Genomic DNA, 17,389 nt, shown 5'->3' on the forward strand with positions numbered 1-17,389 from the left:
AGTTTTTATATTGGTAGTTTCATTTCACCTTCAATGTCCTTTTCCGTCTCTTTAGGTGTTTTGTATGGATGTGTAAATCAGCTGAATCTAAAGGCTTTCATTCATATTCAAAGCAGTCAGTCTGCCCCCCTGCTCCTCAGACTAATTACAGCTGCATCTGAATGAGTTGGGGCGGCTGTAGCTCAGGAGGTAGAGCGGGTCGTCCACTAATCGCTTTGGATAAAAGAGGTCGGTGGTTTGATTCCCGGCTCCTCCAGGCTGCATGTCGAAGTGTCCTTGGGCAAGATACTGAACCCCAAATTGCTCCCGATGGTGTGCCAGCACCCTGCGTGGTAGCCTGCCGCCATTGGTGTATGAATGGGTGAATGAACCTACTGATTGTAAAGCGCTTTGGATAAAGGCGCTATATAAATGCAGGCCATTTACCATTTATTTACCATGAATGAAGCTTCCTTGGTCATCGTTACCAAAAAGACCTCAACTCAATTCAGTTGTCCATTTATTTAAAACATTTCAACATCAAAGAAAATGACTATTACACATTTGTGGATTGTTCTATGTACAAAAACATAACTTCTTTAGAATCTACATACAGTTTACAAAGTTGTTGGTTCACTGGCCTCTTGGCTCCAGGTTCCAGGTTCAGTAAAGGCACCAGGACACATTTCATGTCACACAGCAAAATCATAAATAGCCTTTGCCTTTGGCAGTGATCAGAAACTGAATCAATTTAATGCTGAGAGATCTTCCTTTGACTTTTTACATATGAACATAAGACATTGTACATATTAAGGCTTATACAGAAATAAATACAAGGCTTTAAAAACACAAAGAACTTTGCACAATTTGTAGGCCGACTCCCTACGCAAGTCAAGTTTCCCAGGAATGTAACTCCAACAGCAACCAGGTTGCAACAGCGACAGGAGGGGGATTATTGAGCCACATAGGGGAGGTGGGGTGCATTCAAAACAGCATCAGGTTTCAGGAGGTTGTACAGCTTAACAACAGTTGGCTGGATTAATCCTATGGCTCATGTACAGTAGCTGCACAGCGAACTAAGAAACACTTTCCTTATGTCTAAGAGAGCAAACTCAACTTCAGACAATCAAGTCATCTTTTGGTCCCAAGTGGACTTCATGTTCACTTGACTTGGTGATTAAAGTGATTCTTAAAAGCAAATTTAGGCGGGGACATTAATAAGAATAATACAAATTTAAAATAACACAATTTTTTGATTGAGCAAAAAGTGGAGTATAATATCTCATCCTTATAATAATTGCCTAAGTGGGTGGGCGGGTGGTGGGCTAAGTCACGAAAGTGACATCATCAGTGATGTCATAGTCTCAACCCTAGAAATCGAGCGCGCATAGCGCACAACATTGCTAGTTGTAATAAACTTCTACCTGAAGAAAGTGAGCCACTACTCATTTCCATTTCCCCAAGGGTCTAACTTCAGCACCGCCTCAGAGGCTTTAAGACCCGATTAAACTGACAGCACCAGTCAAACTCGCAGAACGCTTCACGCACAGGAAATGTACCGTTTTACATCCAACCAAAACAGAAAAACCAGAGCATGGATTGTTGATGCAGCTTCCCTGCTAGCTTCTCCATTTAACATCAATGGACGCGCAGGGGCTACTAAATGCCCCATCATCAAGGACAGACTCGGCATTTCGCCTACGGGTGGCCAAAATTCACAAACCACTTTTAGCATTTTAAATCAGTCAAATATATATTTTTTTGTTTTACTCAAACAAAAAACACCATACGATGGTCAGTCTGCCAAAATGGCTGCCTGAGAACATGTGACTCCTGAAAATCTATGTTTGCTTTTTATAAAACCATAGAAAAACAGAGAGGTAATGAATTAAGTACTGCATCTGATACCAAATTTAGTGTTCAAGAAATTCAAAACGTGCTACATAAAAGTTGGCATTTAAAACCTTGTTTGTATCGGTCGAGTCTTTCTCGACATCCGATTGGTCCTGGCGGATTGGTGGAGAGGTAGAGCCCAGTTCAGGGATTGGTGGAGAGGTAGAGCCCAGTTCAGGGATTGGTGGAGAGGTAGAGCCCGGGCTTCTCGGTGCTGCTGGGTGGAGTCAGGACGGCTCCCGCGGCGACGGGCGACAGCTGGCAGTCCGGACTGTCGACCTGCCGCTCCTGACCTTTCCTCTGCAGAGAGAACGCCACACACATGAGGGACAGTGAAACTCTATACTCCAAATACAATTACTCCCATGAAAAAAGCACCTGGTTAATAAAATTACTTAAAGTACAAGTTACTTTCCATTTGTATAGTTTTTAGGGTGTGCGGGCCAGTGCAAAACAATGACAAAATGGCACTTGTTGATAAAGCCTTTTTAATGAAGTAGAGCAGCTAGGCTAATCAAACAAATGAAAGTGAGATATATGCTTCAACATGAATCTCGTGTTGGGACGTTGTCCCTGTGACTGATCTTGGCCGTCAACAGTGACCGCCTAATGTACATATTTGCGTCTTTCAAAAGTCAGATTAGAAAGTACGTGTCCGCCTTATTCAAGATCTACACAATATTGTACTTGGAAGACACTGGACTGGCTGTGACTAGAACACTGATGGTCTGACATAAAGCCGCCAGCAGCCGCGTGCTCACCAGGAGGTTGAGGTAGTCCACCATATGCGTCTGGATGTTGTGTCTGTCGTGGGCGTTGACTTTGGGGAACGTCTTGAGCTGGGCTTTGGGCTGGCCTCGCAGAACCTCCATGAAGGGGCTCATCCAGCGCACACAGGGAGCCACGCTCTCCCACCTCAGGCCTGACAGGAGGAGAGAGGAGGAGTTAGGAATCTGCACAGGATTCAAGATGGAGGATGAGACAGTCATGAGAGTAGAGGTGGCATATTGGTAATCTGTGAGGTTCTCATCTCAGCCTGATAGAGTGCCGCAAGGAAACCCAGGAACGTGTTAACATGGGTTCCCTCATCTCAAAGTCAGTAGTGTTGTTTTTTTAATGGGTTTTGGTTAGATACCTGAAATAAGGTATTTGGTTAACACACATTTATGATAAGATAATAAAAGGCCTTCCATGCTGGGGAGGTCAGACTGTGAGAAGGTGCTCTTTGGTCAAAAAATGGGGTAACACATACTGTAAGTAATCAAAAAGGCTGATCCAAGGTACTCTTCTCAGATTTAAAAAAGCTTTGATTCAAGGCTTAGTCCATTTCTGAACAAATTAAAAAGCCAACATGTTTCGGCCAACACCGGCCTTCATCAGGGCAATAATGAATGAAGCAGTTGACATCACATAGCATATAACCCACACAGGTAGACAATTAAAAGGATAGTTAACACCTGTTGAGGAAAAGGGTTGAGGACCTGGATCAGCCTTTTTTGATGAAACATTTACAGAGTACCCCCAGGGTTCTTTTTGATGAAACATTTACAGAGTACCCCCAGGGTTCTTTTTGATGAAACATTTACAGAGTACCCAGGGTTCTGCAAGTTACATGTAAGACTTTTTAAGACCTTTTCAATACCCCCGAGAATGACATTTAAAGCCAACTTCACTGCCATACTGCCAAAAGTATGAAGGATATACTTTAATGAATGAACGGTATGGATTTTAAGCCAGAGAAAACAATATTTTTTTTACAAAGTACTTGAATTTTATCATGTTTTCGGTAGGTATGGGCATCGAATTTCGAATTTTCGAATAATCGTTGTTATTATCAAGGTCGACTTTTATTATTGAAATTCGAAATTCGAAATTCGAAAAAAAAAAAAAAAAAAAAAAAAAAAAAATTGAGTGAAATGTTGCATTGTCTCCCCTGATTCTAAGAAATCGCTTGGTTTGAGCAAGTAGAACAATTTTTATAAGCATTTTAAGCAAGGTTTATGGAAAAATGAATGGCGGATGAAATCCCATGAAGAGGGAGAGGGGGTGACTTTGGCACCCCTTTGGCACTCAGACCTGAGCCTACTAAATATTTAATGAACCACTCATGATTGTCAAAACTGTTTTTTATTTTCGAAAATGTCAATGTCATGTAACATGTTCTTTACTTCAGTGGTGCAATGCTTGTTTGAGCTAAAAATCCACAGCAGAAGCTTTTTATATTAATTAATAAAGCCGTAGACTTAGAATCAGGGGAGACAATGCAACATTTCACTCAAAAAAAAAAAAAATAATAATTTTTTTTACATTTTTATTTTTATTTTCGAATTTCGAATTAAATTCGAATTTGGCCAGCGAATTTCGAATAGTGTTTTTGCTAGAAATGCCCATCCCTAGTTTTCGGCCACATTATGTCTGTGCGTCAAAATATTTACAATGTGTAAAACAAATGTACGTAGGCTACACCTTTCATCCACTTTAACAGGCCATTAAATTAAATGTGTCCTATGTGTGCTGCTCTTATATTTTGTGTGTGGCTTGTGAACAAGAAATTCCAATGCATTTTGATGCAAATTTTAATGCAAATGGCGAAATAAACTTGAACTTGAACCATGTTTATGATTTTTGAGAGTTTTCTGTCAACCGTGATTTCTGGTGATTTGCAAAAATAATATAAGCAGAGTTCCCCAAACTTTTGAGTAGCCAGTCAGATTGAAAACGTAGCCGGATACTAATAACTGTATGTTTCCCACAGGATTTGGAGAGATTGTGGTGGGTAGACCTTGCTTGGACCCTCTTGGGGGGTTCGCGGGGCCATGCCCCCTGTAAGAAAAGTTTGTACATTTTAAACTAAAATGCATGAATCTGGTTCACTTTGAGAACCAATTTAAGAGGCTAGATCAGGAGTGGGCAATTCTTTTTCATGGGGGGCCACATGAGAAACGCAGATTGTTGCCGGGGGCCGAACAAATATTGTCATGCCGTAACCCAGGAACTTTGATGATAGAGAGGACCACAAAAAAATGTCCTCGCCACCAGAGGGCCAGATTTTGCTGAGGGTTGGGGGCCGAATGGCACTGGTGCGGAAAAATTTGGGGCATTTGAAGCCAGGTTTATAGGAATAACTCATTTTAAATTAACAGTTGTGATGTCATTATTCAGTCTTAAACACCAATATTTGATCCTTTTCTCACTCACTCCTATGTCACCACTTGCTCTCCCTGCAGGGCTTGAAATTAGCTTTTTTGACCACCTGCCAATATGGCTGCTAGAAGTTACCAGCCAATTAGAATTTCCACTAGCCAAAATGTTTTTCTTGAAATAAACCAGAATATGAGTGAGTTAATTAAGTATCAGTAAGTGGCCCGGGATTCTCAAAACCTGTTGAGGGTCACACGAACAAAAATGCACTTTTGAAGCTAAATAAATCCAAAACCAACAAGTTAATTATTTACTAATTATTATTTACTTCAATGTAGAACAGTCATTTCTTACTGATGAGATTACTTTTAGCCTTTTAGTCATAAGGATTATTGAAAGTTATTCCATATTCCAGACTGAAATGTTATAACAGAAGTGGAGTATTGGCCAGAATGACATGAACATTTGGACACTTATTCAGCGGGTATCTTGTATGTTGCGATCAGGTGCACTGTGTAAAAAAAAGATTTTTTTTTTACAGTGTATAAAGTAACCGGTAGGCCAGAGGCCAGTAGGCGGAGAAATCGCCGACTACCGGGGCTTGGGGAACTCCCTGTATAAGTGGTGTTCATTTGTCAAGATTATAAACTCCAAGTTGTTTAGTAGGTCTCGAATTTCATCAACATTTTTTGATTTTTTACTGCTGTCAGTTTTTAACACATTCACTGCCAGCCGTTTTTCAATACTGTAGTTAGCTTCTGCCAAGGTTTTTTTTTGAGGATTCTGGCTCATCTTTCAAGAGCCGAGGATTCGTTTCTGTTAGGATTTTGTGAACACACAATATCTCAAAAGAACTAATAGAATGTGTGCTTTCTCTGTCTAAAAGAGTTAGTTTGTAGAGTTAGTAGTTATGTAAGCATTAGCAGTTGAATACAGCATGGTTTCAGCGTCTGAAAATTTATTCTGAGATAAACGGCTTTTTGTGAAATTCGATAGAACAGTCACTTTAACCATTCATTTTTGGCATCAGTAAGACGTCAGACATCTAAACAATAGTTTTGAACAGTCATTTCCTCCATAACAGCAGGAAACACCCCTCTCCTTCAAACTCCTCCCTCCGTGTGTGTTCTTCTTGGCTGCAGCGGGCGTGTCACAAGCTCGTTTCTGTTGCTGCTGTAACCTCGCGTCACCAGGCTCACTGCTTTGCTGCTGCTCCTGTCTGCTGGCGGCCGCTGTGCAAGTCTGGATGGGCTCGCTCGTTTCTTGGAGTTTCGGTTGAGAGCTTTGATGAAGCTTTTGCGATTCTGGTCATATTTATGCTGCGTGTTTCAAAGTGTGTTCCACCCGTAATCTATTATGCAAATTTGCAATCCCGCACCGCCAGCAATCAGCGCGAAAACGAAAGCGTTTTCGCCAATCCATTTTCATGAGAATGGCTTCCTCACACTGCTTTTTGCTTGCCTTCCTCTAGTCAGGAGAGCACTGTCGCCACTTAGTGGGTCGGTGGAATGGGTTGTACACGTTCGGTGGCTCCAATATTTATATAAGAGATGTAAAAGGGTTAGATGCACATCCCACGGTCAAAAAAAAATAATTCATTTTTTTGACGTATTAACTCATTCACTGCCAACAACGTATGAACACGTTTTCAGAATCCAGCTGTTCCCTGCCAACAACGTGTTTACACGTTTTTGGCATCGATTTTTTTTTTTTGACGGTGGGTTGTGCATCTAAGCCTTTTACATCTCTTATATAATTATTGGAGCCACCGAACGTTTACAACCCATTCCACCGACCCACTAAGTGGCAACAGTGCTCTCCTTGCTAGAGGAAGGAAAGCATTTTTTTAACTTGTCAAGCCATTCTCAGCCCAGCCATTCTCCTTTTCGCGCTGATTGCTGGCGATGCGGGATTGCAAATTTACATAATAGATTCAGCCGATCTACTATGATCGGGTGATAGATTACAGGTGCAGGAACACACTTTGAAACACGCAGCATAAATATGACCAGAATCGCAAAAGCTTCTCTCAACCAAAACTCCAAACGAGCGAGTCCCTCCCGACTTCCTCAAACAGCGGCCCAGACATGCAGGCACAGCAAAGCACTGACTGGTGACAAGCTTGTCCGCCCACGGAGGGCGGAGTTGAAGCAACTCGAGAGGGAGGGAGAGAGAGAGAGAGAGAGAGAGAGAGAGAGAGAGGGAGGGAGAGCGAGAGGGAGGGAGAGAGAGAGAGAGAGCGAGAGGGGGAGGGAGAGAGAGAGAGAGAGAGCCAAAAATGAATGGTTAAAGTGACCCTTCCATCCAATTTCACAAAAAGCCGTTTATCTCTGAATATTATTTTTCACGCTAAAACCATGCTGTATTCAACTGCTAATGCTTACATAACTACTAACTCTACAAACTAACTCTTTTAGACAGAGAAAGTACACATTCTATTAGTACTTTTGAGATATTGTATGTTCACAAACTCCAAGCTGAAACGAATCCTCGGCTCTTATAAAATGAGCCATAATCCTCAAAAAACGGCTTGGCAGAAGCTAACTACAGCAAAGAAAAACGTCTGGCAGTCAATGTGTTAATACGTCATTGGCAGTCAACCGTTGGATTTTTTTTTACGTATTAATACGTCATTGGCAGTGAACGTGTTAAGAAAAACTTGGCCAATTAAGTAAATTGTATCAATAACACACACAGTTGCAACTTCCTCTGTACGCAGTATCTTAACACTGTCACCCCATGACTCCAAATCATTAAGGAACCAAACCCACCTGAAACTTTATGAACGACTTCAAAGGAGGAGAAGTGGCAGAAGGCAGCAGCAGCAAGGACGCTGTAGGAGTAGTCCAGCGAGTTCACATCCATCACACACAGGTCCAGCAGCTGCAACAAACAGGGCAAACATCAATACACTGAGGCTTTAGATACAAACAACAACAGATGCACCGATCGATCGGCCAGTTCTCAGCTGATCGGCCATGACCGCTGACGGCGGATGAGTCTCATATCTGATTCTGTGCCAGTCTTTTGTAACACCTTCAAGTCCAAAATAAGCTGTGATCTGGTACATTGTTAAACACAATGGAATTGCAAGTGCCTCAAAAACAGGCACGATTTCAGCCAGTCAAAACAAAAAAGTATTTTTTCACCACAAGATAGCACTATGACACTTTAAATCTCTGTTAGATGCCTTCAGAATCTAAAGTTTAGATGCAAGTAAATAGAGAACCGCAGCAATGAGTCCAGAAGTATGCTTCCGGGTTCGTCAGCAGAAAAAGTTCATGCGTTTTAGAATGGGGATTTCTTCAATGCAGAACATAAGGTCTGTGGTTAACAAAAGCTTATGGGAACGCGAATTTGGGTTCAGCATGATAATCTTCACAATTTAAGTATTTTTATTGTAAGGTAGAGTACAGTCCACATTGGTAGTAATCAGACAATCATATTTTTCAATAAAACAATAATATGTAGCTTAGAATGTACAGTCTCCCTCTATTTTTTTGTATAACCAACACACACAAAAAAGAACAAATTCAGACAAGAAAAGAAACACACACACCAATGAAAGTGCTTGTAAAGGTTATGCATGGGGTCCCACACGAATCACCCGTCACCCCTAACCTCGTCAAGGTAGGCCAGAAACGGGTCCCAAACAACTGAAAATCTCCTAAGTGAGCTGGTTCTCAGGAACCTGAGTCTCTCCATCCGTATGACAGAGATCATGTCCGACAACCACAGCTGAAAAGAGGGGGACTTCCATTCCTGTAGAATGAGTTTCTTGGCAACGATTGTCCCCTGTGTCAGAGATTGCTGCACAGCTGTAGGGAAGTTCAAAGAGGAGTCCGAGCAGCCGAAGACGGCGAGTTCTGCCTCCGGCTGAAGGGTTACAAACGTGAATAACTATGACTTTTGGAACATAAATGCATTTTTTTTTTAATGCGATTTTTAGAAAACGCTTCAAAAGGCATAAAAGTTATTCACGTTTGTGAAGAGTATCATGCTGAACCCAAATTCACGTTCCCATAAACTTTTGTTAACCACAGACCTTATTTTATGCATTTAAGTGAAATCCCCATTCTAAAACCCCATAGACTTTTCCACTGACAAACCAAATGGTGGCGATTTCTGGATAAAGCCTACAAAAATACATCATCCCTGCAGTACTTTATTACAATAGTTGTAGCTGTGTTGTTATATAGATCTGTTGCACCAGTTTTCTTTTGGGAAAGTAGCAATAGCAAGTTTGTTTATATAGCAAATAACAGACACTGTGAGCACATGTTAGATGAAGTGGGATATACTTCATGTTAGATAAAGTGGGATATACTTTCATTTTCAGTTGGATTTTATATGTACAAAAAAAGCTCTGTCCAGTAACCTGGAACACTTTTATTGATTTTTCTTTTTTTAATGAGAGTGAGAGACCTTCTCAGAAGGTCCTGTTAACCCGGTGCAGTTTTGGAGAAAGTACGGTATACGTTTTTAATAGGCAATGTTTTATGAACATACAACAATTTTACAAATATGTTTGTGTATGGCATACACAAACATATAATACAAACAAACACAAACAAATATTGACAGTATACTCCATACTCTTATAAAGAAAGGTGAACTGACCCGGGTGATCTGGATGTAGGCGTCCTGAGAGAACTGAGGGACCAGGAAGCGGTCTCCGTTGCTCTGGGCCTCCACCTGAGCGTACAGCTTCAGCCACGAGATGGGAGTCTCCGGACAGAGGTTCCAGTCCAGCGCCTGGAGGAGGGAGAGGACCGGGACCATGGTCAGTATCCATGGGAACAACAAGCGATGAACGATCAGAATCTCAGTCAGCGGCATTGTATTCAGACAGTAAGCTGAACCACCAGCTCACTGTCTCCAGGCTTTTACCATTATTGACCCTACTGGATATGAATAAGCCTATAGACGGTTTTAACTTGACAACAGAAACATTCGAAATTCAACCCCAGCCCACTTCCTGTCGCTTGGATACAATCACGCACGGCATGGATGTCACTCTCCAACACCTCGCGCCTGCACACACTCTTCTCTCCTCAGAATGCCACGTTGATTTTCAACTATAGCCTACATTGCAGAAAAAACACCTTGATTTAAAAATGAGAATTCGTTTGTCATGGTTTTATTAGGCTACATAATTCCCAACCATACAGGTCTGTGGTGTGAGGTAACAGTAGATTGCTTTTGAGAAAGTTGTGACGGTGTTGTGCCAAAAAGTGATTTGCTGCCAGAAACTGATTTTGCTCCGTGGGACCGTGCACAGTGCTGCAGCTCCCCACCCTGTGAGCCCCATGGCCGGCCCAAAACACCCAGGGCACCGACCCACCCCCACCACCCAGCCTGCCTACCCGGCCCAGCTCCCACCTTCTTCGGGGGAGACCCCCTCCAGCACCCGGCCGGCGGCCACTAGCCGAACCTGCGCACCCCACATTTAAGCACCCCTCCCCGGGCTACACACAGACCCCTGCCTCGCCAGACCCTCGTTCCCCTAATCCAATTCAAAACGCAAATCACTTTTTGGCATAACACCTGTCCGGCCAGTACAGTAACCGCTTTCCCTGCAATTGCACACATGCAAGACCAGCTTCTCCACAGCGCGGATGGCATGACCGCAATCAATGGCTTAACCAGAGTGGACAATTCTGACATAGGCTATTGAAATAGGCTAGAAGTAAAATCTCACACATTCTTACCCTATTAAAAAAACAAATATTTTTAGATGTGTATGTTATAGCCTATATGAACGAAACGTCTAATTACAGTAAGCGCAGTGATAGCACACGCTTTGGGACATGGGGATATTCACTGTGTAACTGCGCGGCGGCCCTTTGGTGTGTTTCAAATGGATCGTTCCATCAGCATCCATTTTCGTTACAAAACCGAACTGGATCATCCTCCAATTCTCTCCCTCTCTCGTCCCCCCCGCCCCCCTCTCACTCTCCCTCTCTCGTCCTCACCCCCCCTCTCTCTCCCTCTATTTGCACTCAGCAAGAAAGAAGCTGCTGTCACAGACGTGATGGCGGTGACGCTGTGGCTTTTAAGGGGAGTGATCTCACACTTGTCATTACTGTTTTGGGCATAAACACGCCTATGGAGGTTTGTGCCGAGATGACACGAAGGGCAGCGGGCTGACACGCCCACAATTAGGGCTTTGCGCTGCGCTATTCCAGCGCAAAACCGGCGCCAATGCAAAATTACCACCGTTGCGAAGATAGGGCCCCTAATGTCCATCTGTCTCCTCCACATATTAAACAGTCTATAGTCAAGTCAAATCAAGTTTATTTGTATAGCCCTAAATCACAAGCATTTCTCAGAGGACTTAGCTAATTCTAGCTGACACAACAGTAGCAATTACAGTAGTAATAATAATACATTGAACAATCATATGATAGAGAAATATAGAAAATATAGAAAAATATATATATAGCAAGCACTTTATGTCCATTTCCTCCACATATTAAACAGTCTATAGCTCCCTTTTATTTTACTTGCTGCCCATGCCTTGTACACTTACTTTTCAAGATGGCAGCAAAGACTGAGCAGACTAATAATTGTATTTATATATTCTAATTAATTAATACACAACTACACTGTTGTCAAACATGTCAGTCAAATGGTGTCTAAAATATATTACATTTTAGGCAGCACTTAGCGTGGGTGTGAGCCTACCTTCAAGATGATGAGCTCTGTGTGCTGGATTTCCCAAAAGTCGCAGGCTCCGTCGGTGACGTAGGCAAACTCATGGATTTTAGGAGGGTAGATCTCCTGGAGAGAGCAAGGACCAGAGAGATTAGTTCAAATCCAGGACTTCAGAAAACATGCAAGAGATCAAACACTGGCATCTGCCAAATTATGATCAATCTTGAGTGTGATCTGGTAATAAATGTTTTCTACCGGCTATTTTTTCAAGCTAAATCAGCAGTTTATCATTTGCTACCACAGCCATTCTACAGTCTTACATTAAAACGTATTTTCGTTACCCCCGCCAACGAGGTTATGTTTTCGGTGCCTTTGACTGTGAACAGGATTACGGCAAAACTACAGGAACAATTTTCATGAAACTTGGTGGAAGGGTGACGGTGGTGGATATCCATCTAGTGACGGATATCATTTGTTTTTAAGTAACTGAAGCATAATGTCATACTGTTATGCTTCATAATTAAGAGATAATCTTGGTCAAGATAATCATGCTATGAGACTTTGGGTGGTACCTCTGTCTTGGAGGCGATGAAGAGCGCGGTGATGCCGATGAGCTGCAGGTAGTCCTTTTGCACGTTCTCCTGAGTCAGCATGAAGCGGTCGAAGTAGTCCTGAGCCAGGTAGGCTGTCTGCCTGTGGAGGCAGTACACCTCACTCACCTACACACACACACACACAGGGGTTTAGTCCTGAGCCAGGTAGGCTGTCTGCCTGTGGAGGCAGTACACCTCCCTCACCTACACACACACACACACAGGGGTTTAGTCCTGAGCCAGGTAGGCTGTCTGCCTGTGGAGGCAGTACACCTCACTCACCTACACACACACACACACAGGGGTTTAGTCCTGAGCCAGGTAGGCTGTCTGCCGGTGGAGGCAGTACACCTCACTCACCTACACACACACACACAGGGGTTTAGTCCTGAGCCAGGTAGGCTGTCTGCCGGTGGAGGCAGTACACCTCACTCACCTACACACACACACACAGGGGTTTAGTCCTGAGCCAGGTAGGCTGTCTGCCGGTGGAGGCAGTACACCTCACTCACCTACACACACACACACACACAGGGGTTTAGTCCTGAGCCAGGTAGGCTGTCTGCCGGTGGAGGCAGTACACCTCACTCACCTACACACACACACACACACAGGGGTTTAGTCCTGAGCCAGGTAGGCTGTCTGCCGGTGGAGGCAGTACACCTCACTCACCTACACACACACACACAGGGGTTTAGTCCTGAGCCAGGTAGGCTGTCTGCCGGTGGAGGCAGTACACCTCACTCACCTACACACACACACACAGGGGTTTAGTCCTGAGCCAGGTAGGCTGTCTGCCGGTGGAGGCAGTACACCTCACTCACCTACACACACACACACACACAGGGGTTTAGTCCTGAGCCAGGTAGGCTGTCTGCCGGTGGAGGCAGTACACCTCACTCACCTACACACACACACACACACACAGGGGTTTAGTCCTGAGCCAGGTAGGCTGTCTGCCGGTGGAGGCAGTACACCTCACTCACCTACACACACACACACACACACAGGGGTTTAGTCCTGAGCCAGGTAGGCTGTCTGCCGGTGGAGGCAGTACACCTCACTCACCTACACACACACACACAGGGGTTTAGTCCTGAGCCAGGTAGGCTGTCTGCCGGTGGAGGCAGTACACCTCACTCACCTACACACACACACACACAGGGGTTTAGTCCTGAGCCAGGTAGGCTGTCTGCCGGTGGAGGCAGTACACCTCACTCACCTACACACACACACACACAGGGGTTTAGTCCTGAGCCAGGTAGGCTGTCTGCCGGTGGAGGCAGTACACCTCACTCACCTACACACACACACACACACACACACACACACACACACACAGGGGTTTAGTCCTGAGCCAGGTAGGCTGTCTGCCGGTGGAGGCAGTACACCTCACTCACCTACACACACACACACACACACACACACACACACACACACAGGGGTTTAGTCCTGAGCCAGGTAGGCTGTCTGCCGGTGGAGGCAGTACACCTCACTCACCTACACACACACACACACAGGGGTTTAGTCCTGAGCCAGGTAGGCTGTCTGCCGGTGGAGGCAGTACCGGTACACCTCACTCACCTACACACACACACACACAGGGGTTTAGTCCTGAGCCAGGTAGGCTGTCTGCCGGTGGAGGCAGTACACCTCACTCACCTACACACACACACACAGGGTTTAGTCCTGAGCCAGGTAGGCTGTCTGCCGGTGGAGGCAGTACACCTCACTCACCTACACACACACACACACAGGGGTTTAGTCCTGAGCCAGGTAGGCTGTCTGCCGGTGGAGGCAGTACACCTCACTCACCTACACACACACACACAGGGGTTTAGTCCTGAGCCAGGTAGGCTGTCTGCCGGTGGAGGCAGTACACCTTACTCACCTACACACACACACACACAGGGGTTTAGTCCTGAGCCAGGTAGGCTGTCTGCCGGTGGAGGCAGTACACCTCACTCACCTACACACACACACACACAGGGGTTTAGTCCTGAGCCAGGTAGGCTGTCTGCCGGTGGAGGCAGTACACCTCACTCACCTACACACACAGGGGTTTTCCTGCATTAGAGGCATTCTTGGTGCACGCATAAAGAGATTATAGCCACCCAACAAAGGCCAAAAAATCCTGACCAGGACAGCTCTGATTACACCAAATCAAAATCAAGCATTTTTACTATATCAATTTAGAGAATTTCAAAGTTAAAGTACCGTAAATTCCGGACTATAAGCCGCACCTTTTTCCCCGTTTTTTGGGCTTTTTTGGCCCCTGCGGCTTATATAACGGTGCGGCTTATCTATGGATTTAAAAAAAAAAAAAAAAAAAAAATCTCTCTTTTTTAGCACTCTTTCTAACTATAAATCCTATATAACTATAATAAGTTTTAATTTCCTCTCTTGCCCTCTTTTCACCACACTGTATGACACTGTGTGCACTGTAAAAAACAACACAGGTGGTGTTGTGTTATGTTGTTTTGTTGAAATGTTAATAAATGGGAGCTTCCTCAAACAGCCATCTCTTTCCCGACAATCCCCTCTGTGCATGAACCCTTACATATGGTAATTAAACATTAAAACACAATTTAAAAAAAAAAAAAAAAAAAAAAAAAAAAAAAAAAATACCATTAAAACACCCGCGGCTTATAGTCCGGTGCGGCTTATATAAGAAAAAAATAGTCAACTTTGCAGGTGCGGCTTATACACCGGTGCGGCTTATAGTCCGGAATTTACGGTATCCCATTTGTGCATTGTACGTCTGAAACTTGGGGTGCTGTGAAAACAGATTCCTCCATAGTTTGACATGCTATTTGAGTTCAGGATAACTAACCACTAACCCAGTGATTCATAGTTTCTGACATGCTATTTGAGTTCAGGATAACCCTGATTTAACACTAACCCAGTGATGCCCAGTGTTGGACATGGCTGCGTACTGCAGGTGGGCCGTGAGGTGGGGTCTAGACTTTTTTTTATATAATGTATATATATATACTGTATATATTTATTTTTAAATAAATTTTAACAATGTGCAAACAAAACAAACACGCTCATACACAGGAAAGGAAAACAAAGAAAAGCATACATATAATATTGACAATTATTATACGGTGGTGCTACCAACCATATAAGGGTGCTTATGTGCTTGCAAGAGAGGCCCAAGATAAACCAACGGGCAAGTCACCCACCGCCCCCAACCTCGTCAAGCATGTCATTTTCCATTCACAACAGTTCCCCTCTCAAGCAAGGCACTGTCTCTCTTCCTCCCCGCATACCATTATTATGACACGTGCACGCACGCACTGACAATCGCACTTTAGCGTTTACCAAGTCGACAAACATGCTCACTCTCTCTCCCTGCAGTCTGCTTGGATCTGCGGGGTCATTGAACAGACAGGCAGGTAGACATGGGCTGAGTTCAGCTCCAACAAAACATAGGAAAACGTTGATTAAAATGGAAACGGTTGTGCGTTGAACACCCTGTTGTGTTATGCAAGCGTTGCACCTCTGTTGGATCCGCTGAAACACCCCACAAGTAAACGCCAACCACTATGCGTGCTTAATTTTTCAACAATTTAATCTAAAAGACATCGAAACTCTCTTCAAAAAAAAAATCTTCAAAAATGAGTCTTGATAAATATATACCTGTAGCTACACATCTTAGTTTCGTGAAATTCAACTCCACATATGGTTTTGATCCTAAAACCACTCTTAAAGGGTTTTTAAAACTTGTCCCAACATGATCTGGTTAACAAAGTTACATGTTTAAACAGAGAGCCCTGCCAACAGCTAGAGGTGGCAGTGTGAAATAAGTAGCATACTCTATGCAGTACATTTTTCATCCACAGCACAACACTCTGCCGGTGTTTAGTGCCTTGCTGCGTCACAGCAGTCTGTCTAGACGAGAGACACCATTTGAGACTTTACTCCCAGGATTCTGTATTGGGAGCACACAACTGTGTTTTTGCTCCTTCTCACCTCGAACAGCCAGTCCAGGAGGATGGCCCTCATCTTGGGCTGCAGCTTGGGGTTCCGCTGCAGATAGCTCTTATCATGGACGTACTTCAGCTCTTTGTTCAGCATCTTGATCCACACATCGTCTGAACTGGCCCAGCTGCAAGAGGGAAACCAACTTTACCATCTTGTTTGATTCATTTCAAGGTGAGCATGTATGATCAAAGTGACAAATTAGCAACGTGTAGTAACTGCACCGTAAGGTTTCTATTAGGGGTGCTCCGATCCGGCTAAGCCACGATCCGATCCGATTCCGATTCCTGGGGTCACGATCCGATTCCAGAATCGATTCTCGATTCCAGAATCGAGAATCGATTCTCAATTATGTAGTTTTATATTGCAATAACACACAAAGGTAATATAAGACAAAAAATGACAAATGTATTAATGCTGAACTTCAAATTCAACTTCTGTATTACAGTCAGGGCCTAAATTCATTTTGCAAACTAGGGGGGAATTCCCCCTTATGTTCTTCAGATAAGATGGATTTATAGGCTGGGGGGGATCTGTAGACTTTGAGAAGGATTTATAGATTTTGGGGGAATACATTAACCAGAGTTCTTAAGTGCAAGAGGTGGTGGCACCGTGGCAGTACAGTACACAAATGACATGAACATTTGGACACTTATTCAGCCAGTATCTTGCATGTTGCGTTCAGGTGCACTGTAAAAAAAAAATTTTTTTTACGATTTTAAGAATCGATTCTTGGGAGTTTGGAATCGATCCAGGAATCGTGGCATTAAGAAACGCGATCCTTTCAGAATCGATTTTTTTGGAGCACCCCTAGTTTCTATGATCATCCAAGCGTCCCTATTCACCTTATGCAGCCCCGCCCACTTGACCCATTGTATCTCGACTTCCTGTTCAAAACGCCGGCTGTTTTACTGTTCTGCTCAAACTAGTCCAGCAATCCTGAAGTTCAATTCAATACATTTCAAGACCCCACTTCAAGCTGTAACCGGTTACATCAGCGGCACGCATGAACTACCGCTTTATGTGTTACTGTCAAATCTGGCAAAGAATGATCTACAATATATTTTTTTGCCATTGAACAAAATGTATTTTATTTAATCTAATTAATTTGATGTAAAACACATGATAATATCAAATAA

General features: G+C 43.7%; 1 protein-coding gene across 1 annotated transcript in view; it reads right to left on the reverse strand.

Moving 5' to 3' along the window:
* Positions 1-554: 554 nt before the first annotated feature.
* Positions 555-17,389, reverse strand: part of ccne2 (cyclin E2) — a gene marked incomplete at its 5' end in the record, with an annotated part of 34,171 nt that continues 17,336 nt past the window's right edge. The window contains 7 exons of the mRNA XM_083632742.1: positions 555-2,172; positions 2,634-2,794; positions 7,785-7,896; positions 9,634-9,768; positions 11,701-11,796; positions 12,243-12,389; positions 16,242-16,377. Coding sequence (XP_083488868.1) covers positions 2,047-2,172; positions 2,634-2,794; positions 7,785-7,896; positions 9,634-9,768; positions 11,701-11,796; positions 12,243-12,389; positions 16,242-16,377 — 913 coding nt within the window. The 3' untranslated portion in view covers positions 555-2,046. The remainder of the gene's footprint in view (positions 2,173-2,633; positions 2,795-7,784; positions 7,897-9,633; positions 9,769-11,700; positions 11,797-12,242; positions 12,390-16,241; positions 16,378-17,389) is intronic.

This window comes from Poromitra crassiceps, assembly GCF_964638095.1.
Source record: "Poromitra crassiceps genome assembly, chromosome: 1".
In the NCBI taxonomy this organism is placed as follows: Eukaryota; Metazoa; Chordata; class Actinopteri; order Beryciformes; family Melamphaidae; genus Poromitra; species Poromitra crassiceps.